The sequence below is a fragment of the Ursus arctos genome, unplaced genomic scaffold, assembly GCF_023065955.2.
Source record: "Ursus arctos isolate Adak ecotype North America unplaced genomic scaffold, UrsArc2.0 scaffold_36, whole genome shotgun sequence".
Classification (NCBI taxonomy): Eukaryota; Metazoa; Chordata; class Mammalia; order Carnivora; family Ursidae; genus Ursus; species Ursus arctos.
The window spans coordinates 16,744,305-16,768,472 of NW_026623050.1; the positions used below are offsets into that span (position 1 = coordinate 16,744,305).

Here is a 24,168-nt window from a genome sequence, read left to right on the forward strand (position 1 = left end):
TTCAGACAGCCCATAGGCAATAGCACTAATGTCCACCCCGAGTGTTTCTATATGCCATGTGCTCTACATGTATTTTCTCATTAAATCTTCACAACCTATGAGATAGATATGATTACACTCTCCTTAGAAAAGCTGAGTAACATATCCAAAGTTGTAAATTTAGAATGCAGTTTTAAGCTTAGTTCTATTTGATTCCAAAGCCCATGCCTCTAGCCTCCGAGTCCCTGGGGCTTGCAGAGTTCAGGAAGAGGGAGAATTGAGTATGGTACAAAAGGCAAGGCTTGATGAGGAACAGGGTTCTGAGCTAGGCCTTAAACAGGCACAACTCTGAGACAGGACAGTGAAGGAGAAGGGTCAATGCCTGGAGCTGTGGTGGAGCAAGGGTGTAGAGAGAAGACAGAGAAGAAAGGGAAAAGAGAACAGAGCAAGGCCAGATGCTTGCATACAGCCATCTTGGGGCCATTACAACTTGCCCCACCCTTCTCCTTTCCAATAAAATATTATATTCCTACACAGAAAGACTTGGAGAGGGAATGGGAAGAAGTGTTGAGTGGGAGAGGAATCTTGCCTTCCCTTTGCTCTCTTTCTGCCTGTCTGCTCTGAGTGCAGTATCCCAGGTACTCCAGCCATCCAGCCCAAAGTCAATCCCACAAACCTTTTGAGTCCTACATCCCAAGAAGGGTAGCATCCTTCACCTGAGGTCATCAGATAAAGCCTGGCTGGTTCCAAATGGAACTGAAACTCCCTTCCTTCTACTAACTATGGGCTCTGAACCAGAGGGGTTGAAGGTGTGTGTGTCAGGCTACAGTTACTCTCCCCACCACCGGACAGGCAGTCTTTCAAGGAAGGTAGCTCCAGTTCAGTGGCACAAGAAGAGTTTCATGCTTAAGCCTTACTACCACTAGGCACACATCATTTTACATAGACATATGTTCACTCTACAGCCTTTTATTCATTCATTTGTTCGTTCACTCATTCAACAGGTAATTACTGAATGGCCATTTCAAGCCAGGGACTGTGCTAGGTGTTGGGAGAGACAAGGTCAAACAATATGTGGCCCCTAACTTCAGCTGCTGTTACTCTGTTATTGCCAGTGGGCACTGATGACATGGTCAGGCAGTAGTAACTACAATGAATGCCAGGATAAAGAGAAACTCAGGAGTTTCCATGGGACTCCAACTGCTCACACTGCAAGCTGCTTGCCTTGTTCATTTCAGTACCTCCAATGCCCATCACTATGCCTGACACACAGCTCATTAAATTTTTAGTGAATTAAATGAAGATCTTACTGAGCCTGATGCCCAGCTGTCTCTCTGTGGCTTCTCTCCATTGGTTTAAGCCTGGCATCTTAAGCCTGGATAAGATAAAGATACATGGCATTCTTCAAATAGATCACGTATGTTAGAGTTCAGAGAAACTGGACAAATTTGTCTTTATCACCTCCATTCCCTCTTAGACATCATGTCCACCATGTTAGTTGAGGTCCTTCATGAACCACTTGGAACTTCATGCTTTCCTAAATCCTAAGTCTTTATCACCTCCATTCCCTCTTAGACATCATGTCCCCATAGTTGAGGTCCTTCATGAACCACTTGGAACTTCATGCTTTCCTAAGTCCTTCTCATCCTGGATGCTCTCCTAGGAATATGCCAGTTGGTCAATGTCCCAATTAAAACTCAGGAATCCAGACTTTGACACAGAACCGTGACAGCTCCAGCTGGCTTGATGGCAAAGGGCCATCTCCTCCTTTGAAATAATGGGCTCTGGAAACAGCAATCTTGGCTTCTAATTGGGGTCTTCCAACACCACCAGGGTCTCCTGTGGGCCCTGGGGCACCAGGGAGGCAGAGCCATTCTGGGGAAAGGTGAGAAACAGGGTGGAGAGGTCCTCTGAAGAGACTGAGAAGTGACTCTGCATTTGGGGGATAGTGATCCTTGAGGTACAGGCATCTGAGCTGACAGGAAAAGGAAGAGGTAACTGGGAGGCATGAGGCAACTGCCCCCTCAAACAAGGCAGGCTAAGTAAGGTCCAGAAAGGGTCTACTAATAGTCCCAGCTCTTCAGACAAAAAGCACCTCAGAATCAATTCGGAGTGGTCTCGCAACATGCACAAAGCCCTTCAGTTGAGTAGTAGCAGAATGGGGGTAGAACCAGGTCTCCTGATTTCCACCCTTGAGTTTTTTTTTCTCCCCACCCTGCTGCCTCCTAGATATGGGTCTCATGGGAGATCTTGGCCTGTCACATCCTAGAAATTTTCCTTCACAGAGGACTCCTGCTTCTCAGTCAGGACAAGGCTTTTCTGGTTCTGATGGGTGGCCTTTTTAACCCTCCAATGCCAACTGTCTCCTTGTCTCTATCCATTCCCTTCCTCAGAAAGATCTCATGGGGTCTTCAGTGGCCACGTGATGGGCAGCCTGGGTCCCTGCCCAGCAGCAAACCTAGGGTCCTTCATGAACACTAGGGACAGTGGGCACATGTCTTGGCATCTGGGCATGCTGATCCTTTTCTCTGAAGAGGTCAGTGTGGGGGGAGAAGGGAGTGGAATCCAGTGGCTTCTGCCGCCTTAAGAATTCCTGCTCTCCCCCTCAGTCTGCCGCTCACTCTGCAGGCCTGGGCCACAACAGTGCCCACAGGCAGGGCAGTGAGAAAAGGAGGGAGACCTGGGCTTGCCGGTTTTCTTGGCCAGGCACCAGGAGCATGAGCACTGCCCACCCCTTCCCCCCCGCCCCCCCATCTCCACTTGCTCCTCTCCCCCTCTCACCCGCCTGTCCCTCCGGGCTTCTCAGGCGCCACTACTACTGTCCCCAACCCGCCCCGCCAGCCCGGGCAAAGGGCAGCGTGACTCACGGCGCTGCCACCAGCCCACGGCTTGCCCGCGGCGTATAAAGGCTGCCCGGAGGGAGGCGGCGAGCCCTGCCCAGCCCAGCCCGAGGCGCGCAGAGCATGGCCAGGGGCGCGGAGCGAGGCCGCGGGGGCGCCGGCTGGGGGCTGCGGGGAGCGCTGGCGGCGGTGGCGCTGCTGTCGGCGCTCAATGCTGCGGGCACGGTGTTTGCGCTGTGCCAGTGGCGCGGGCTGAGCGCGGCGGTGCGGGCGCTGGAGGCTCAGCGCGGCCAGGAGCAGCGCGAGGACAGCGCCCTGCGCTCCTTCCTGGCTGAGTTGAGTTGCGCTCCGCGCCGGGCGCCCGCGCCACCCCCGGATCCCGCCGGCGCCGCGCGCAACAAGCGCAGCCACGGCGGGGAGCCCGCGCCACACATCCGCGCCGAGAGCCACGACATGCTGATGATGATGACCTACTCCATGGTGCCGGTAGGCGGGGGCTCGGTTCCCCGTGGTGCCTCCGCCAGGGTGGGCGGCGGGCAGCGTGGGGAGAGAGGCCCAGACGCCCTGGGCTCCCCTGGCTAGACGGCGAGGTGCTGAGAGAGGGGCCCTGGGTGTGAGTGCGGCTAGGGAGGTCACATGGGCAAGCACCTCAGTCCTCTGAGGTCCGTTTCCTCCTCCGTTAAATGGGGGAGGGACTGAAAGGGCTGTCTTCCACTCTGACATCTGTGGGTCTGCAAGTAAAATGAGGGGCGCAGGCGGTGTTTTTAAGAGCCTACTTTCCTTCCTAACTTCGGACAAAAGTTTTCACAGTGTGGTGTGAAGGGAGCCACGGAGGCTCCGGGCTCGGCCTGCGCCACTGGTGGGGCCCCCCCTAAGAGCACGGGGGAAAACATTTCTGAGAACGCAGACTTCTTCAGTAAAAGGATTCTTTCCCTGGCTTCAACTAGTGGCCTGGCTTTTAACCTGGTCTAGGACCATCCTCATGAGATTGGCTGAAGGCAAAACAATCAGCCCTAATTTTACCAATCACCTGGAACCTTGGTGCTGAGAAAGGTGCTTTTGGGTCTAAAGCGGTTCCAAGTGGGAGAGATCAAAATAGAGAAATTTTCTTAAAATCCACTGTGAAAGCTGAGGTGGGCATGTGGGCTCCAGCGGGTCTATGGAACTCCAGAAATTACCACTGTGCACTCAGGGGGCATGCATCTAGAGAGAGCCCATGGCTTTTCACTAGATTTTCATTAGATTTGGTCTCCCCCAAAAAGGTTTGAGAAACTCTGCTCTTAAAAACGTAAAAGCCTCAAAACTTTTTTTTCCGGTTTGAAGTTTCTTTGCTTTTGCTGATTTTTAACTCAATAATTAACAATTACATTTAGATCACATTGCAGTTCCCCATTCCGTTTCATTATCCGTTACAACCGCACTGGTCTTATTTCATTTTATAAGTACAAAGATTTTGGTTCTGGCACCCCAACCCAAGTGTGAGCCATACTTCGGAATCCTAGGTATTTGAAGATAAACTCACTTAAAGCTTCTGTATCAGAAAAGCTTTTAAATATCTTATATGAGCTGAAATGCTTTTACAACTGCATCATGGAAGTACTCCATACCACAAATGCATCTTTTGGGAAAGATCAAATTTTCCATTCTTGGCTTTTTTTTGGTTTTTTTGCTTTTCACCTGTGTTATCATTTAAAAATCTGGGCCCAAGCAAAAACATTAAAAAGACCTCTGTAAAATGAAGAAATCTCCTTTCAGGGAATTTACTCTTTCTCTTGGCTCTCTACCATGCATTTTGAGGGTTTTTTAAACCCTTCAAGACGGACGCATGTGAGCATCAACATTTTATATTTTTAATCCTGCTTTTAAGGTAGAAGCTTGCGTATTGGAGCTTGTTCAGTCACTAACCCAAGAGAGCAGAGAGACCCACTTCTGTGTCAGTCTGAAAGCTAGATTCAGCTATCACCACCTGCTCTCTTATAGGTCAGAGAGTAGAAACATCACGTTTGGCAGGCGGAGAAGCATTCACAGATCATCACCGACTCATCCCCCACTTGCAGTGGGTATGCTTTGACCTTAGAGTGCCATTGCGGGAATTTCCATGCAGGTCAGGAGAAAACAGCTTTCCTGTTGGGACTAGTTCTCAAGCAGTAGGCTAAGGGGGTCACCTGGAAGCGCACTGAAATGCAGATTCCACCGTCGCACCCTCACACTTACAGAACGATCATCTCCAGAATTGTCTTCCTGAAGAAGTCAGCTGACCCCCATTCCCCTACCTTCCCAGCCCCTTGGTGAGTTAGATATAGGGGGTTCCAGGTGCCACTTTGAGAAAGCTGCCCTAGATCACTGCTTCTCTACTTTAATATGCATGTGCATACCTTGACAGTCTTGTTCAAATGCAGATTCTGACTCAGAAGTTCTAATTTCCGGCTTGAGATTCTGAATTTTTCGTAAGCAGCCACTGACACCAATATTGCTAATTTGAGGACCACGCTTTGAACAGCATGGTTCAAGAGCAGTGTTTGCACATTGAAATCACATGGGGAGCTTTAAAAATGATACCTAGATCCCACCCCCAGAGATTCTGAGCTGTTAGAGGTGCAGTCTGGCATGCCTGGACCTTGGCATGCCTTCCTCCTGATAGTGAGCTGCATTAAGCATCTCACTCCCACCAGGTCTCTCTTGAGGCCGCTGCTTCAAGCACAGGAACCAATTTTATTGCTGAAAGCCTTTTACTTTATTCCAGCATCATTCATCTTTGCAAATTTTTCTCATTTTTACGCCCTGTTTTTCTCCGAATAGAGAATTATTCACACGAGGAAACAATGTTTCAAAAAGCACTTTCAGGGGCGCCTAGGTGGCGCAGTCAGCTCAGTGTCTGCCTTTGGCTCAGGTCATGACCCCAGGGTCCTGGGGTTGAGCCCCACATCGGGCTCCCTGCTCAGCAGGGAGTCTGCTTCTCCCTCTCCCTGTGCCCCAGCTCGCGTACACTCTTTCTCTCAAATAAATAAATAAATAAAATCTTTAAATAAATAAATAATCCTAAAAAAAGAAAAAGAAAAAGCACTTTCACGGGCACGTCTAGTGGCAAAGTTGCTAAGAGAACTTACACAGTTAACATGCATCAGTTAGTACGCATACAGTTAGAGTTAGTATACACCGTGGAGGTCTGTGTGCACACTTCATATGGTTGAAGTCACACCTTCCCCCACCCGGTTATACAGCACCAGTAGGTTTTGAATGAGGATGAGATCAGAGGTCCCCCCACTGTGGTTGCATGTCCGTAGAGATCTAGGAACAAAGAAATAAGCTGTAGGCACACCAATGTCAGCATTTCAAACAGTCTTCCAAATGGCTCATTTATCCAAAAGCTGAGCCTCCTCCAGCTAACCGACGCTTCAGAGTTCTGTGCTTTTGGCTGAAAGTGTATCAGCTCAGCATGGTAATTTTGGCTAGCACATTCTGCCCAGAAACGGGTTGTTAAAAGGGCAACATAACTCGTCATTACTTAGAACAGTTAGTTTGGTACAACCAAGCACATTAAATCCTTAAAAGTAAGTAGGTCCTTTGGAGAAAAGTAGTAAGGGCCTTGGGTACCACTGAGCTAGACCAATAATGGGAAACCACCTGCCAGGAACTCCTGCAGGCGAGGGGCCTCCTGTCTAGTTCCCCACCCCACCTCACACCACCCTGTCTCACTTCTCCTCCCATCAGCTGCTCTCTCATCCCATCTTCCAGGTCTTACAGGTATTGATGTTCCGACAGCCTCAGCATCCTGTCCAAAATCTAGGGTCAAGCTCCCAGTAGGAGAAAGGTTTTACTTCTCACAATGTGCATCTTAACCAGCTCTAAATGGGTTGAAGATTTACATTTAAAAAAAAATGAAATCCTTAAATGACTGGAGGAAATATGGGTAAATTCCTTTTTAATATTGGAATGGGGGAAATCTTTCTTTCTAACAACTCAAAAGCCAGAAGGAAAGAGTAAATAAATTTAACTACATTTTAAAAAGCACACACAACAATAAAACATCTGGACGGCAGACAACAACAAACACAAACACACACCTCATAAACATAGGCAAAGACAAAGGACAAACTGGAAAAAAAATATTTGCACCTCATATCATAGATACAGGGCTACTCTTCTGCATATATATAGCACTCCTATAAGTTTACAAGAAAAAAAAACAAGAATTTGATAGGAAAATCAACAGAAATAGGAATCCAATAGGAAAATGGAACACAGTTCTCAGAAGAAGAAATACAAACGTCTCCAGGTAAACGTGTGAGAAAAGATGCCTTGGTGTAAAAATGCAAATTACACCTGCCCTGAAATATAATTTGTACCCGTCTGACAAAACTACGAAAGTTTGACCACGCATTCTTCTGGGGAAGCTGAAGGGAAATAGACAGGCTTTTGCATTGCTGTCTGGACCACAAAATGGTACAACTCACGTGGAAGGCAATTTGGCAATGCCTGAAAATAACACAAATACATTTGCCCTGTGACCCAGATACCTCACTTGTGGGAATTTATCCTGCATGACAGACTTTAGCACCTATGAAATGACATATGCACATATTCATTGTAGAATATTTGTAAAAGCAAAAGACTATTCACAGCCCGTGCCCGTCCATACGGAATTAGTTGAATAAACCAACCTGTGCGCTCACTGGGATAGGTAGCTGTAAAATGAGAATGAGGAAATTCTCTATGTCCTGTTATGGGAATAATCCTTAGGATATATTTTAAGTGAAGAAAGTAAGACAGAAAAAATATATATATTGTATTACCGTGTGTAAGGAAGAAGCAGAAAAATAAGTGTAGATATTAACAAAAGTGCTTTACTTAAGGAGGGCGGGGATAAGATGGGAATGAGCCTCTCACTGTACAGCTTTGTGTATTATGTTGACTTTTGAACCATGTGATTGTGTTATTCTAACTGTAAGTGACAAGGCCATAACCACAAGGTTACATGGCTGCTGCCCCTGGACTCCGGGGGGGGGGGGCAGTAGGGCGTGGCAGAGACGGTGCCAGCCTGAAGTGCATGCACTGTCTAAAGGGGGGGCTCTCACCGATTGTTCCTGTAGGAAGGGCAAGAGCTCACTGTGCCTGATCTTTTTATTTTATTTTTCAAGAGAAGTAAAAACAATCTGACTTTTTATGTGAAATCTCTTGGCTTTAAAATATTGACCAAAAAATTCCAAAAAAATGTTTTTAACTGGCCGAGTGTGTTGGCCAAATAACACTCACATTGTTAGGGGCCATCTTAGGACTACCAAGCTTAGTTCCCAGCAATCTCATCTTACAATCAGGAGTGGTTTTGAACAGAAATGGCTTTATTTAGCTCCCCCACACCCCCTCCCCCACAAATTTCCCACCCTGGTTCTGCAAGGATACTAGTAACTGTGCCATTGTTATTGTTGGTTGAGTGGAGATGGGTTTCTATGTGTGTTTGGTTTGGTTGGGTTTTGTTTTGTTTTTTGGCTCTTTCTAAAAATCAGCTCCACCTTCAGGGGATGGAGATTCCCGGCACTGTGGCTGTTCAAATCATGTGCTCCAGTTCTAAGGATAGTTCTCAAGGAGGAGATGCAGCTGTGTTGAGCTAATGCATTATTGTAACAGAGCTTTTCGTGATGGCGGTAATGAGGGACACTTATATGGATCTATACATTATCTTGTTTATAGGGGGAAAATCACGTTACCTATAGTCACAGCTCCTGTTTCCGTCGATGCCATACTTCCTTGAAAGCCCTACATTGGCTGTGTCGGGGTTAACCTCCCTTTCCTACGTCTTGGAGGGAGTCACTTCCAGATGAGTTCAGACCAGGGATCATCAGACTGTGCCCTATGGCCAAGTCAAGTCTGCTGCTCCATTGTGAACAGCCCACAAAGTAAGAATGATTTTTACATTTACAAAGGGTTAGGGGGAAAAATCGAAAGAAGAATATTTCATGACACACAAACATTATGTGAGATTCAAATTTTAGTCACCATAAATAAGGTTTTGTTGGAACACAACTATGCCCGTTTGTTCACATATTGTCTGTGACTACTTTCACATGACAACAGCAGAACTGAGTAGTTGCAACAGAAACCATATGGCCCACAAAGCCTAAAATATTTTCTTTTTGGCTCTTTACAGAAAAAGCTTGCCAACTCCTCAATAGACTGTGGTCCATTGGAGCGGAGGAGATCCTAGAGGTTGTTTCTTTGGAGAACCTAAGCAACTACATCAGGGTTATTCTAGGATTGGGGTAACCCCGGGGGGGATTTTGTTTTGTTTTGGGTTTTTTTTATTAGCTTAAGGGTAGAATTTAGTGATTCATAGTTGCACAGAACACTATAACACCCAATGCTCAATACATCATGTGCCCTCCTTAATGCCCATAACCCATTTCGCTCACCCTCCTCCACCTCCCCTCCAGCAACCCTCAGTTTGTCTCCTAGAGTTAAGAGTCTCTGTGGTTTGCCTCCCTCTCTGTTTTTATCTTATTTTATTTTCCTGTCCCTTCCTCTAATGTTCATCTATTTGTTTCTTAAATTCCATATAAGAGTGAAATTATACGGCATTTGCCTTTCTCTGATTGACCTATTTCGCTTAGCATAATACCTTCTAGTTCCATCCAGGTCATTGCAAATGGCGTGACTTCATTTTTTCTGATGGCTGAGTGATATTCCATTGTGTATATATACCACATCTTCTTTATTCATCTGTCGATGGACATCTGGGCTTTTTCCATAATTTGGCTATTGTGGACATTGCTGCTATAAACATTGGGGTTCATGTGCCCCTTTGAATCACTATGTTTGTATCCTTTGGATAAATACCTAGTAGTGCAATTGCTGGGTCGTAAGATGGCTCTATTTTTTTTTTTAATGATTTTTTATTATATTATGTTAGTCACCATACAGTACATCCCCGGTTTCCGATGTAAGGCTCGATGATTCATTAGTTGCGTATAACACCCAGTGCACCATGCAATACGTGCGCTCCTTACTACCCATCACCGGTCTATCCCATTCCCCCACCCCCCTCCCCTCTGAGGCCCTCAGTTTGTTTCTCAGAGTCCATAGTCTCTCATGCTTCATTCCCCCTTCTGATTACCCCCCCTTTCTTTATCCCTTTCTTCCCCTACCGATCTTCCTAGTTCTTATGTTCCATAGATGAGAGAAATCATATGATAGTTGTCTTTCTCTTCTTGACTTATTTCACTTAGCATTATCTCCTCCAGTGCCATCCATGTTGCAGGAAATATTGAGAACTTGTTCTTTCTGATAGCTGAGTAATATTCCATTGTATATATGGACCACAACTTCTTAATCCAGTCATCTGTTGAAGGGCATCTCGGCTCCTTCCACAATTTAGCTATTGTGGACATTGCTGCTATGAACATTGGGGTGCATATGGCCCTTCTCTTCACTATGTCTGTATCTTTGGGGTAAACACCCAGTAGCGCAATGGCTGGATCATAGGGTAGCTCAATTTTTAACTTTTTGAGGAGCCTCCATTCTGTTTTCCAGAGTGGCTGTACCAGTTTGCATTCCCACCAACAGTGTAAGAGGATTCCCCTTTCTCTGCATCCTTGCCAACATCTGTTGTTTCCTGAATTGTTAATTTTAGCCATTCTAATAGGGTTTAAGACCTCCCCCGAGGAGACAGAATCTAGGATGGAGCTGACCCAAAGTGTGGTTCCACCCTGGAGGAGGGCTGCAGGGTCAAGTTGGCCCTCAGGCCTTTTGCTCCTTCTAGGCCAGCTCCACAAGTCAAGAGCAGTCATGTTAGGACAGCTTTTAACCACTGTTAATCTTATATCTAAGCCTTTTTCAAACCCCATTGTTCTCTTCAATTGGAAGGACCATTAGGTCCTACAGAATGGTCCCTAATGAGATATCAGAGGCCTGATACAGAAGAACAAGAAAAGACAGGCCTGCCAAAGGCACAAACCCACATGCAGTGCCTGCGTATGTTTCCCTGGCCTTCCTTAAAGCAGCAGGTGCACATGGGCACTTGGGATGTCACACCTGACGCTGTGTTGGTTTGCATGTCAGAAGCCACTTCTGAGTGTCTATTAAGGGTGGAGGAGAACTTGAAGCTACAGGCCTGCTAAGATTATGTCCGATGTTGGTACTGTGAACACACCCATAAACTTAACTCGTGATGGCACATTGAGGAAGTCAGGTGAGAGCCAGCTCCGTAGTTACATCCTTCAGACACTTTATCAAAACACATTTTGCATCCATGCAAATAAAATATTCAGTGTAGATATAAGCTGTCATGATTCTCTAAGGACATATGTAAAAAACAAGTGGGCCAGGACTGAGCATGTGGACCCATGAGAACAGGGCAGTTGTGTTGACCACATGAATGGCATTAAGCCATTTGGACCTGCTCCTAGATCCTGGCACTATTAAAAAGCCCTTAGTCTCTTTCTCGCCAAAGCATTAGAGGTGAGGGAAGCAGGAATAAGCCTGCTAAACTTCTACTGCCTGCGCAGGATGGACCTTCTGGGGCCTAGTCAATTGTCCACTCTCTCTGTTTCCTGCCTTTCCTTCAACCGATACTGCCTGTAGTCCAGAGATAAAAAGAATTTTGTCCCTTTGGAACTCAAAGCCACATGCCCCCTGGAATAGTGCCACTCCACTCTGGGAAGACAGCAGAACCCCCCAAACAGCCTGTCATTTAGTGGCCCTGCCCACTAGACCACAGGCTGAGAGATCTTTGGGCAGAAGCCCTCTTCTGGGTGAGTTCCAGAATGACTTCTCATATCATGAGTCTTCCAATGCCAAGAGGTTGTTCATCATCTCCAGTGCCCTTGTCCCAGGGTCCTGTCTATGGCTGGCCCAGTCTCACCTCCACACGGTACTCCTGCCACCTTCAGCCATTGTGTGGCAGCCCTAATTTGAGCAACCTGGGATTCCTTCTTCACTCGTAGGTTCCCAGCCAAATTCTCTCTCTCTGTTGCTTCCCTGAGTGTGTTGTGGTGGCAAGCAGTGTGAACCAGGGAATCAGATGGATTCACATCCTGAGCCCACAGCCTTGTAGCTGGGCGACCTTGGACAAATCTTCGGACTTCTCCAAACTCCAGTTTCCTCATCTGTAAGGTTGAGATACTATCAAGCACCTCATAGTGCCCTTAGGAGGTTTAAGGGAAATGATGTAGGTCAAATATAGCACCTGGTGTAGTCAGGTTCCCAGGAGCTACTTGTTGTTGCTGTTATGAAGATTTTTCACTATTACTTTATCATTAGCCCTTCTTGCCCCATTATCTCAGCATCTTGTTTCGGGGTTTATGCTTTATCACCAATTCTTTCAGAATGCCAAGTTGTCTGTTCACATGTGCTTTATCAGCTGTTGCTTTGGGATAATATTTGGCCTCTTGACACCAGCTTGACATCACACCAGCCTAAATCACCTTGTCATGAAAGCAAAATAGAGTTAGCCTGGACGCGGTGACAGGGCTTCTGGAACTGGTCAGGATTTCCTGGGCCCCTGCCCCTTCTACATGGCCACCAATGACGAGGTTCGACACTCACTAAGAGGGAGTCATCTTGACCCCCTTTCTGACAGGCTCAGCTGTTGTTAACTCCTACTGGTTACTGATGGTGGCAGTCCTAAAAAATGTTTTGGATGCTTTCATTTGGAAAATCGACAAAATGTGAGCAGAAGGTAGAGCAAAAACAACTTCTAAGAAAGAAGAACAGTTTACTTCTTAGGGGTCTCATGTTTTCGAGAATAGGATTACCTATGTGGGAACTATCAGAACAGGCTTCAGATCTGACAAAACACACTTATCTGAGGAAAAAAGAAAAAGATACTTTTTTTCTCTACATTCCTCAAACTCACCCTCCCCTGCCTGCTCCCGTAAAAGAAATCCTTGGCCAAATCTAGTTGACATTCAAGCTTAATTTACATGCATTTTATCTACAGACTAAAGGTCATGTTGTGTGAAATAAACTGAAGCTTTTCGGTTGTGATTCTGCTACAAAGAGAGCATTTTTCAGCCCATCAGTTGCTTTTATGTAGCTCTTTGGGTTTTAACAGCTCTATATTTTAAGTAGATATAATTTACTTCCAGTTTAACTAAAGTTCAAGGCACAATTTTCTTTACTGAAAGGTAGAGTTAAAACAACAAGGCCAACTAAAGGTCATTCAAAATGCAATTTGTGGAGTTTGTTCTGAACGCAAAAGGTAGAACAACCTTTCATCTGCCATTCAGAAAGTTTCCTGTGCTCGCCGAAGTGCTGGAAACTTTGGAGACCCTGCCTGGGCTGTACGTAAAGACTGTAAAGTACGTGGGGGAAAAATGTGGATAACTATACCCAAGCTAAAATGATGAACTGACAACTGCAAAATAATTCCCCAGTTTTTCAGTAACTTAATGGATGACTATTGGAGTCTGGATTCATTTTCACTCAGAGGTGAAAAATGCCCTCTCCCTCTAGGCAACCCTTGAGGACCTTGGAATCAATCTTTCTGAACAGGGAGACTTTAGAGGAAAATCCTTTATAGTGAGATGTGTGATGAACATTGGAGCAGTTAAGAAGGGAGAAAATCAATTCTCACTAAAGTTATGAAGGAAGGTTTCATGGAAGAGACAGAACTTGAAGTGAGCAATGTAGGGTTGGTAAGATTTGGGAAGGCAAGGAGGGTGAATCATTCCAAGGGCAGATGATAACTTACGCCAAGCTCGAGGGACTGAAATGACAATGGTCTCAAGCTGGAAGAGCGAGGAAGGAGATCTTCCTGCGCTGGGGAGTTTGGGCTAGGAGGAGGGGAATTCCTTAAATTTACACTCTTGAGAAGTTGAGAATGAATCTGATAGCAACTGGGAGCGTTGTAGATCTTTCATCAGGAAGGAGTCATGAAGAAAGTGGTTTTATAGGACTGGTCTGGTGGTGTCGTGCAGGACAGGCAGGGGAGAGATCAGAGGCAAGAAGAAAGATAGGAAGTAATTGCCTTAGTCCGGGCAAGAAAGGATTCACGTCTGGCTAAGGTGGTGGCATCAGAAATGGCGAAGAAAATCTTTATCCTACAAATGCCAAGACAGAGAATGAATTGAACTGGTAACTAATTGGATATAAGAAAGAATAAGGAACCATCTGGTCCAGATCCATCCAACATTGAGATGCGCAAAATTGAGGAAACACTGAAGCAGGTTAATTTAGAAGTGAGGATGCCAAGGGGCATCTGGGTGACTCATTCGGTTAAGTGTCCGACTCTTGATTTTGGCTCAGGTCGTGGTCTCAGGTTTGTGAGATCGAGCCCTGCATTGGGCTTCATGCTGGGCGTGGAGCCTGCTTGAGATTCTCTCTCACCCCCTCCCTCTGCCCCACCCCACCCTCTAAAAAATAATTTAAAAAAATTTTTTTAAGTGAGGATGTTGAATTTGTTTTGAGACTGAATATGAAACGAAAAGAGAGAAAAAAGGGGGGGAAGGATAACTGAAGAAAGAAAGCATTCAGGGAAAGGAGAACATCCTGCTTCCAAGAACTCTGTCTTTGCTTTGAGAGAGAGGTCTTTACAAGTCTAAAAAGTGAAAGGCCTTTACAATGAGTACTAGAATCATACTATGTGTTTACTCCTGGCTCCCTTTTAGGTGTGTGACCTTTGACAGGTCAAGCTCTCTGTGCTTCGTTGTCTCATCCTTAAGAAGGCAATGATAGCCGTGTCTATCCTAGGTGTTACCACAAGGATTCAATTCAGTAATCCATGTAAAGCCCTTGGCATGGTGCCTACAACTCAGTATGTGTTAGCTTATTATTACTGATAATTTAGTATTTCTCCAATGCTTGCTTTCTGTGCTTCAGGGAATTTTGAAACCTTAATAAAAACAATGCAGATTGAATGAACAGAATTTGCCAGAGAAAGGGCAGATCGTAGGATGACTCTAAAGTTTGGAATCTCAGGTGATGGGGGAAACACACAGACCTCTAGAAAGAATGGTGTTTCTTAGTTATTTTTCTGGTTATCAGGTCCAAAAGGAAAAAATATATGTATTTTTTAGATATTTAGGGAATTTAATTATGTTAAGCATACTTTACAAACATCTTTATTCATGTCCAATGTGAACTCATGCATTCATTCTTTCATTGACCAACATTTTTTAAACCCCATAGGAACAGCGTGTTTGTCAGACCAGTGGTCCCATCCAGCCAGTGTTCTATGGCTAACAGCATCACTAATTATTTTGTGGGTGAGCATTTCACCCCTACGGACCTTCTCCAAACGTTCTCTGGAGTAACCGCCTATAGCTATTCTCTGATACAAGGAGGAAGGAGGAGGGGTCTGAGTAAGGAGTAGGTTGATAAAACATCTTCACAAATGCTTTTGCTATGTACAAAGAATGCCACAGGGCAGAGTTTGGGGATAATGGCTTAATTCTTTGTCCATTCCCCAGCACTGACGAGTTACTTGTTATGGTTTATATATATTTTTCTGACTATAAGGTAAGGATAAGAATGCTTAGATAAAAATCAGAAATTATCTGAAGATGCTTGTTGAAGGGAACAATGTGAGCACAAAATATTGTTACTAATGGTTGGTGAAAGATTATTCCAGCAACACTCATGCTTCAGAAAACTCCATTAGAGGCCAGGAGAGGACAAGTGATTCTCAGCTCACTTCAAAACACTCATCTTTTCCTTCCCTCACTCCTTCTGTACTTATCTGTCTATATCACACAAACTAAAACTCTGTGTACAGTTTTGGTCTCCAATTTGTCACCTTTAGTCACCTTGTCTCTTTAAATACATCTCACCGTTCTTCGCCATGCTTCTAGCGAGGTAGCTGATGAATACCTCTTCACTGATGAATTCTTCCACAACTCAACAAATGCAAATCTAAAGTCAGGTATCTGTCAGTCTCTGACTCTGGTTTCTTGCCCTGCTAAGAGTTTCGAAGGTAGGTCCCGGAGCATTTTTTGAATTCCTTCCTCAGAATTCATGCTACTCACCAAAAAGAAGATGGTGTCAGGTATTGGTAAGACTTAGGGGCCTACTCTACCTGTCAGAGGTTCATTCATTCAATATGTGGTTATGGAGCACCTAGTATGTCCCAGGCACTATTGTGGGTGCATGAGAAACAGTCTGAAGAAAGCATACAAATCCCTGTCCTCTTGGACTTTATGTTCTGGAAGGGAAGGGCAGGCAAGAACCAAAGTACATAATTACCTACAGTATTAGAAGGGGATAAGTGCTGTGGAAAATGATAAAGCAGGGGTAAGAATTAGAGAGTGGGAACGATGAAGATGGAATTATAAGTCATGTGGGTGGGGAAGGCCCCACCAAGAACGTGACATTTGTGCGAAAACTCATAGGAGGAAGAAGCGAGCCATGTGGATATCTGGGGAAGGGCCATGCAGGCAGAGCAGCAAATGCAAAGTCCCTGAGGTGGAGACTGGAGCAGAGTGAGTGGGACGGAGAAGTAGGTCAGAAAGGGGGTCAGAGAGAAAAGTGGGGGGACTGGAGAACAGTTCGCACATTGCTTTGCGGGCTGTTGTAAGGACACTGACCTTTAGGGGGAGTCTTTGCAGGATTTTAGGCAGAGGAGTGGATTGGTGTGTCCTGTCTTTTCAAGGAAATCACTGTGCTTAGACTAGACTCTCTACGGGAGCAGGGTGGGCAGTGGAAGCAGGGAGGCTTTCGATATAGTATTGTGATAATCCAGGTGAAAGAAGAGAGTGCCTTAGACCAGGGTGCTGGCAGCAGCTATGATAAGAAGTGGATATGTCTGATGGTCCAACTGATACAATTTGCTGACAGCCTGATTACAGGTGTGAGGGGAAGAAGTGATGTTAAATGACTTCAAGGTTAGTGGCCAAGCAATGGAAGATAGAATCGCCATTAACTGAGGTGGCCGAACTATAGATGTTTGAGGGGAGTATCAGGAATTCAGTGTCAGGTATGTTAACCCTGAGATTTCCTTTGGATGGTCACGTGAAGAGGTCAAAGAGGGAGCTGCATACGAGTCTGGGAAGGGGTCCCAGTTGGAAGTGTCCCCAGGATATAGTAGAAATTCTGAACAGGAGGATATTCATTACCTGGACCCTGGGGTGCTCTAACCAAGAATCCCTCCACTCCATATTAAACTCAGACTGCTTTAAAAAAATCTTTTATAAGCAACCAATTTAAACCAATTAACTGTGTTGTGAGCCTTTTGTGCCCAGAGATATTCTCTTACCTTTATAAGCACAGGGCCTGGCTTATCAAATGTTTGCTGATGAATAAATAGGTACTTCTAAATCAGTCAGAAATATCTTAGAAGTTTCACGGAATCCTTTAAGCAAATAAGTAATATGTAGGTTAATATAACAAATGCTAAGTGCCTATCCTGGGCGGTGAGGGTGCACGCTGTGGGTGATGAGGAAGAACAAGACAGGAGCCCCCAACATATTTATTGGCTAATGGAAAGGAAAAGGCAAACCCTCAAACACTCATGACACAGAGCAAAGGATAATAGGATCCTCAGAGAAGTAAGACTAAAATCCAGTGGGCAGTCAGGAAAGGCTTCAAGAAGGAGGCGGCATTTGGGCCAAGCCTGGAAGGATGGGCAGGACTTCACAAGGCAAGTGCTGGGCGGGAGCAAGAAGGCATTTGAACAGCAGGTGGTTTGTTTAGCTCCAGCATGATACGGGTCAGCATAAAAACGTCAGAAGTCTTTGCCTTCATCGTTGACAATTATTTTGATTTTCCTTTCAATACTTTAAAGATGTTATCCCACTGTCTTCTGACTTGCTTTGTTTCCAACAAGAAGACTGTTGTTATCCCTGTCTTTATTCCTATGTATGGATTGTGTCTTTTTTTCTCTGGCGACCCCAAAGATTTTCCTTTTAATACAGGTTTAAGCAGTTTTATTATGATAAGCCTTAGTATCATTTTCTTCATGGTTCCTGTGCTTGGGTTTTGTTGAACTTGCTGGAGATACAGATTTATAGTTTTCTTGAAATCTTGGAAAGTTTTCTGCTATTATTTTTTCAAATATTTTTCTCCCCCCCACCCCCGCCAGCCAGGGACTCTAATTACACACGTAGAGTTGTCCCACGGCTCATTGGTGATCCGTTCATTTGTTTCATTTTAGCTAGCTGATATTGCTGTGTCTCCACTAATCTTTCTTCTTCAATGTCTAATCTGATTTTAGTCCCATTCAGTGCATTTTTCATCCAGACATCGTAATTTTCATTGCCAGAAGTTTGAATTAGGTGTTTTTTATATTTTTTTATGTTTCTATTTAACATGTTCAGTCTTGCTTTTAGCTTCTTGAACATTTGGAATACAGTTAAAATAACTGTCTTATTGTCTTTGTTTAATAATTCCTTCACTGATACCATTTCTCGGTGAGTTTCAATTGATTGCTTCCCGCCCCCCATTATGGGTTCTGTTTTCCTGCTTCTTTTCAGGTCTGGTAATTTGTTATTGGATGCTAGACATTGTGAGTTTTACCTTGTTTTGGGTGCTTATAGCTCAATTAGACATTCTTCTTTTTTTTTTTTTTTTAAGTCGGCTCCACACCCAGCATGGAGCCCAACACAGGGCTTGAGCTCACGACCCTGAGATCAAGAATTGGATGTTTAGCCCACTGAGCCACCCAGGTGCCCCAATTAGGCACCTTTTAATAATACCAAGGGGAAGAAAACATATGGCCTTGGGTAATTTCCACATGGCTGACAGGTCACTGAGGCTTAGAGAGGTTAAGCTGCTTGACATCACAGGCCAGTGAGTGAAAGAACTGGAATTCAGATCAGATGGAGCTGGATCTGACTCCAAAGCCCGTGTTCTTTGTACCACACCTTTTGGCCTTGGGTATTTCCTCTCTTTTAATTTTTTTTTCTAGAGTTTTTTTGTTTCAAGGGGGGTTAAAATTTTTCATTTCACGTAGTCATATCTATAAAGCCTTTCATTTATGGGTTCTCCTTTTGCTTTTACGCTTACGATGTTCTTCCCCATCTCAAGATCTTGAGATCAAATCATCACCGCTATTTTCTCATAGTTACATATAATTTTGTTTGGAAGCTATTCCATTACATTTGCATGTGCTTTTACTCTACAGAAATAAAAAGAAATTGTTCTTTTCCTTTTAAGAAACAATTGGCCAGAATTAGTCAATAGATGGCTGGATTTGAAAATAGACGATTCACTCCAAGACAACTTCTTAAAGTATGGGCAAGGATTTGAGCTTAAAAACTTGATTTAAGCTGCTTTTTTTTTTTTTTTTATGATGGGGGCTGTGGGGAGAACTGTTTCAGGATAGGCCCAATGTCACATCATCTCTGTGTTTGCATCTGTCTCCTATCTGGTGGTAGAAGAATGATGTGAGCATAGGAGATACTGGGAGGACGTGTTCTGAGCCTTCTCCGAGAGTGGCCCAGGTTTCTGATTCTGGAGTTGGGTCAGCCCATTGGTGTGAGCAGTGCTCCTTGCTGCCAATGACTCTCACCCAGCCTATCAACAGATGGAAAAGCAAAAGGTCTGGCCATTCCTGAGGGGCAGTTACTTGGACTGCACACAGGATAAGACTGAGAACCCGGGACTTGTTGGTTCTGAGGGGTGCCTGGTAGGAGAAGGGAAAGGCTTAAGAAGGGAGTCGTAATGACCAATGGCAATTTCTGTTCAATGGCTTAGGGAGCTTATTGTTTTGTCTGGCTGTTTTTATAAATCTTACTCTGTTTTACATTTTCAAGCTAGCAACTAGACTTTAGTCTAATATTTTTTTAAATAGCATGAATTAATGATGTTTCAAAAAGTAGAACCACTTCATTTATGTTCAAATCATGAAACAATATCTTTATATAACACCAGTACAAACATATAAAGTTGTTTTTATGAGGACTACGTTACTCCTCCCAGCTGCTGCTTGGAGTAAGTATTGTCATGAGTCCGATTTTGTCAAGGGTCTGGAGCACTTGTACAAGGTCTTGCTCAGTCAACAAGACACAAGAAATATCTGCCACCACTGTTGGACCTGAGGTCAGAGCCCAAAGACGTCCTCGAAGCACACCCTGGGGAGGAAATGCTCCTTCAGGAACTTGCACTGCACATTTTCAGATGTTCCCAGTGTTAATAAATGTCCCCGGGCCCTGATTCCAGCTGAAAGCAATTTTGTCAGAGACATTGGGTGAGGATGTTTGCTGGAACCACCTCTTCCAACTGGGATTGATGAGTCCTGAGCCCAACCCAAGCTGCTTCAGCTTCTATGACTTTGCATGCAAGAGGGCTGGCTGAGGCTTGTGCGTGGACTCTAAACCAGCACCCCGTAATCAGTTGTTCAGCATTTTGTTAGCGTCTGGGCAGTGACTGAGCCAGGGTGAGAAGGAGGACGGCAGGAGGCTGTACTGTCTCCAGCAATTCAGTTCAGCTCTGCAGACGCTACTCTGCAAAGGAAATGCCTCAGGGAGAAGTAGTCCAACCTCTGCTTGGAGGGCAGACGAGCCTCTACCCCCATCCTAATCCACTTAGTAAAGCAAGAGTAGCTGGTAAATAGCAGCATGGCATTGGATTTTCACTAATGTTTGACACTCCCCTACATGTCAGCACCCCAGTCTCTGCCTAGCTGCCCCAGCCTTAACCAGCTGGGTGCAGAGCTCATTCAGGTGCCTCTGCTCAAGAGAGCGTGAAAGGTTTGGGTTATTTCCCTGCATACCAGGGGAATATCAATTGTTTCTGGTTTTGCAGCCATGTTCATGTGGGCAGGAAGGGGACAGCCCTGTCTCTGGAACCCTGATAGGATAATCCCGGAGGCTCCAAGCTCCTGTTTTCTAGGCATTAGCGGCATGTCTGCCAAAATAAAGTTATCTTAAACAAGCAGGCACAAAGAGAGATAGGCAGCCACATGCTAGATGTTCGCTTCCCATCAGCAATGTTACTGCTGGTCGGAAAGAAATATTATCATTGGTTGAGGAGTACATTCTCCTTCCAGTTGAGTGAGTAACCAATTATGAAGTATTTATTGAGCACCTACTTTGTGCCCAATGCCATTCTAATGCATTGGGGAAGAGAACTAATGAGTCAGTGGAGCATACAGAAAAAGGATGAAACAGTCCCTACCGATGAGCCCATCTGGTTGAGAAGCCAGAGCAACACATGAGAAGTGTGCCAACAACCAGCCATATGGTGATGCTGCTGGGCTCAAAGGGTGGGGGGGCAGCAATCAGTGGGAACAGAGGTCTTTGGGGAAGGCTGGGCAGGGTTTAGTTGGACTCCCAGGATTCCAGTCAGGATGAACTGACAGGAGCATTCAGCCCCAAGGCCATTGGTGTGGGATGGCCAGGGCTTTCTTATTTGAGCTGACAAATGCCTGGACCTTTGGCTGATCTTCCTGTGGGCCTGCAGGACCAAGTTCATACTCAAGAATTTCAGCCCCATGTAAGGCAAACTTCACCTTCCTCTTGGGATTTGCAGATTGTCATCACCATGTCTTGGCTCCAGTGTGAGTTCTCGTCTTTCACGGGGATGAGTCCAGGGTGGCTGACCTCAGCTGCAGACCCCATGAGGGATTCCTCCAACACCTGTGGTCTAACCCTCCAGCAGCTGGGCCCCCACATTCAGAGCCCCATCTCTACAGTCAATGGCAGGCTGATTAACAGCTCCCTGGAGCCGTTTCTAAAGGATCGTTTGTATGTGCATAATAACAGCAATTTGCATAATTACAGGGAGTCATCAAGAGTGTTCAATTGTCTAAGAAAAATGGAATTTAAGTTACAGAATAGGTCAGATCTGAAAGGTAACTTGGAATTTGAACAGTGTTCCAGCTAATAAACCAGAGACTATGCTTGGGGAACTTAGGAGAAGCCACAGCAGCATACATTGTTTAAGCAGGGCTCAAACCAGAGCAAGCCAGTGTGGTTGTGCAGGTCTGCTCTCTTACTTTTTCATGAATCAATTCTGAGAGTAAAAGAGGGGAGCCAGCCTATCACCAGGCAGTTTTGTGTTCAGATGAACAGTGGCGACTCACTGCAGTTAGCAATACTCATTCTGATGAGAAGCACTTTTGACTAAACCTTTCACTTTTGCCCAGAAAAGACTTCTTTAAGATTGATGCATTTTCAAGTAGTAAAAATCTAATATCCTATTCATATTCAAACTAAACTAAAGCAAAACTTTGCATTTTGAGTGGAATTCAGACAGTTCCTTTTGCAAAGGCTCAGCAGTATGAAAAGGTACCTGTGGAAGAAAATAGTACTCAGCTCTGGAAAGCAGCTGAGTGAACCTGGACCAGCTACTCCACTTACTCTCTGGGGTCCTCAGCTTTCCCTTCCGTCCTCCCATGACTCTAGGTCTCTGGGTGTCCCTCCCCACCTCCTCTCCCCCATCTTCCGGCTGGAGCAGAATTTGAAATCATGTCTAGTCCAAACCTCTCATTTGCAGATAAATAAGGCCAACCTCACCCCAGTTCACCCAGAGTAGCTCAATTTTTATTTGTTTTATGTTTTGGGTTTTGGCAATTTATGTGGGAAAAAGAAAAATCTTATGACTAATGAACACTTTAAAAATCACTGGACTAGATGATTGTTCTAGTTCATTCTATGTTCATTTGTCTAGAAGCAACAGAGGTCTGGGTTATTCCAAGTGATGGGAGTAATTGTGAAGGTATAATGTTTGGGTTCCCAGGGAAAGCTGGGCCATTAGACCCATCTTTTGAGTTCACATAATGTTTTGTATGCTCTCTTCTCTCCCTCTAAATTACTAAAAACCTAACAAAGTAAAAATCACTCATTATCCCAACATATCTTCTAAAACTGTATACGCTAAGAAGTGAAAATCTCCTTTTTATTCCCCTGGTCTCAGCCACCAGGAGAAAAAGGAATCTCAATTAGTGATTTGGTTCATGATGCTCCCAACTTTCCTTTGTGCTTAACCAGACTTGTCTAGATATCCTTTTTTAACCAGAAAGTTGTATTGTGTGTTGTGGCTCTGACTGCACCTTGCTTAAGTGTATGCTAAGGCCGTCTTTCCAGATGAGGACATAACATGTTGCATCATTCTTTTTCATCTGTTTAACAACTGCCTTATTGATGAACATTTAGATTGTTCAAGTGCTTTTGCCATCACAATGTTGCCACGAGCATTCTTGTCCAGGATATACTTATGTTAAAAGGAAAGCTGCAGGCCCCAAATAGCATCACTTAGGCCAAGACAGCAAACTAAGACTTAGTACCTAACCTAGCAGCAGTTTCAACCTCCTGCCCCACCTCCAAGGAATATAACCTTTAGCTAGTCAACAGGCAATTTCCTTGTCAATACTAGGGAATTTACTGATAGATCCCTGCTGCTCCCATTAAGAGGGCAACCTTGCCTAAACTATGCATTCCTTGCTAATAAATTCCTTTCTTCTTCTTTTTTAAATGCCCTCTCTCTGCCTTGAAAGCCCTTTCTTCTGTTTAGCTCAGCAGAGCTCCCCTCTACTTGCTAGATGCGATGCTCCCAATTCATGAACCATTTTAATAAAGCCAATTAAACCTTCAAATTTACTCAGTTGAATTTTGTTTTTTAACAGATTTGGTGGCAGCGGTGGGATCTGAAGCAGACTTCTAATGGCGTTCAGGGACAACGGGAAACACAGTCCTGGTGCTCAGTGAGCCCTTTTGAGTTCACTGTCTTTCTCGCTGTTTCTGAGGGCCGTTGGTGAGTCACTCTTGGTTCTCTGTGCTTGAGTTACCATCTAATTGGCTTTCTAATCCAGGGTGAACAGGTTAGTCTAGACTGACAGGAGGCTCTAACAGAACACCAGTCCCTAGCCCTTGGTTCAGTCTACAGTTCCATGTTGGAATCCACTTCCAGTCTGCAGTCCCCATTTGCTGTTCCATGCTAGAAATACTGGTGGTGTACATTGCCTTCTCTTGGCCAGTCCATGGTGCCATCTTTTGGTCACTGCTGGTGTATTTAGGTGCTTAGGTTTATTTTGTCTTGTATTGTGTAAATAAAGCCTTGACTAATATCCTTCAATTCTGGAGTTAAGAGCTCCACCTTCCAGCACACATGCTTATTTTATATCTTAGAATTTTGGTCTTGGAAGTTATAAAAATATACAAGCTTATTTTATGTCCTAAAGAACTTGGCTTGGTAACCAATGGGTTAGGGGCCCCGAAATAAGGCTAAACAGAAATGTGAGTTGTACCCCACATGTGGCTAGATATGGCCACACAGAAATGTAAGTTAACTCTGTTTGCAGCTAGGGTCCTATCAAGCTGCTGCCAGCCCTCAGAGGAATTACAACCTAGAAACACAATGGCCATGATGGGGAATATTCCAGTTAGATAAGATCATTGAAGAAGTACACTTGAAAGCAAGCATTGCCAATTTAAACAGAATAGGATACCTGTTTTAATGGGCAAGCAGACATCTCCAAAAGGTT

At 44.8% G+C, this 24,168-nt stretch overlaps 1 protein-coding gene across 1 annotated transcript in view; it reads left to right on the top strand.

The window, feature by feature from the left end:
- Positions 1-2,924: 2,924 nt before the first annotated feature.
- Positions 2,925-24,168, top strand: part of GLDN (gliomedin) — a 63,495-nt gene continuing 42,251 nt past the window's right edge. The window contains exon 1 of the mRNA XM_026518474.4: positions 2,925-3,305. Within this exon, the coding sequence (XP_026374259.2) occupies positions 2,943-3,305 (363 nt within the window). The 5' untranslated portion in view covers positions 2,925-2,942. The remainder of the gene's footprint in view (positions 3,306-24,168) is intronic.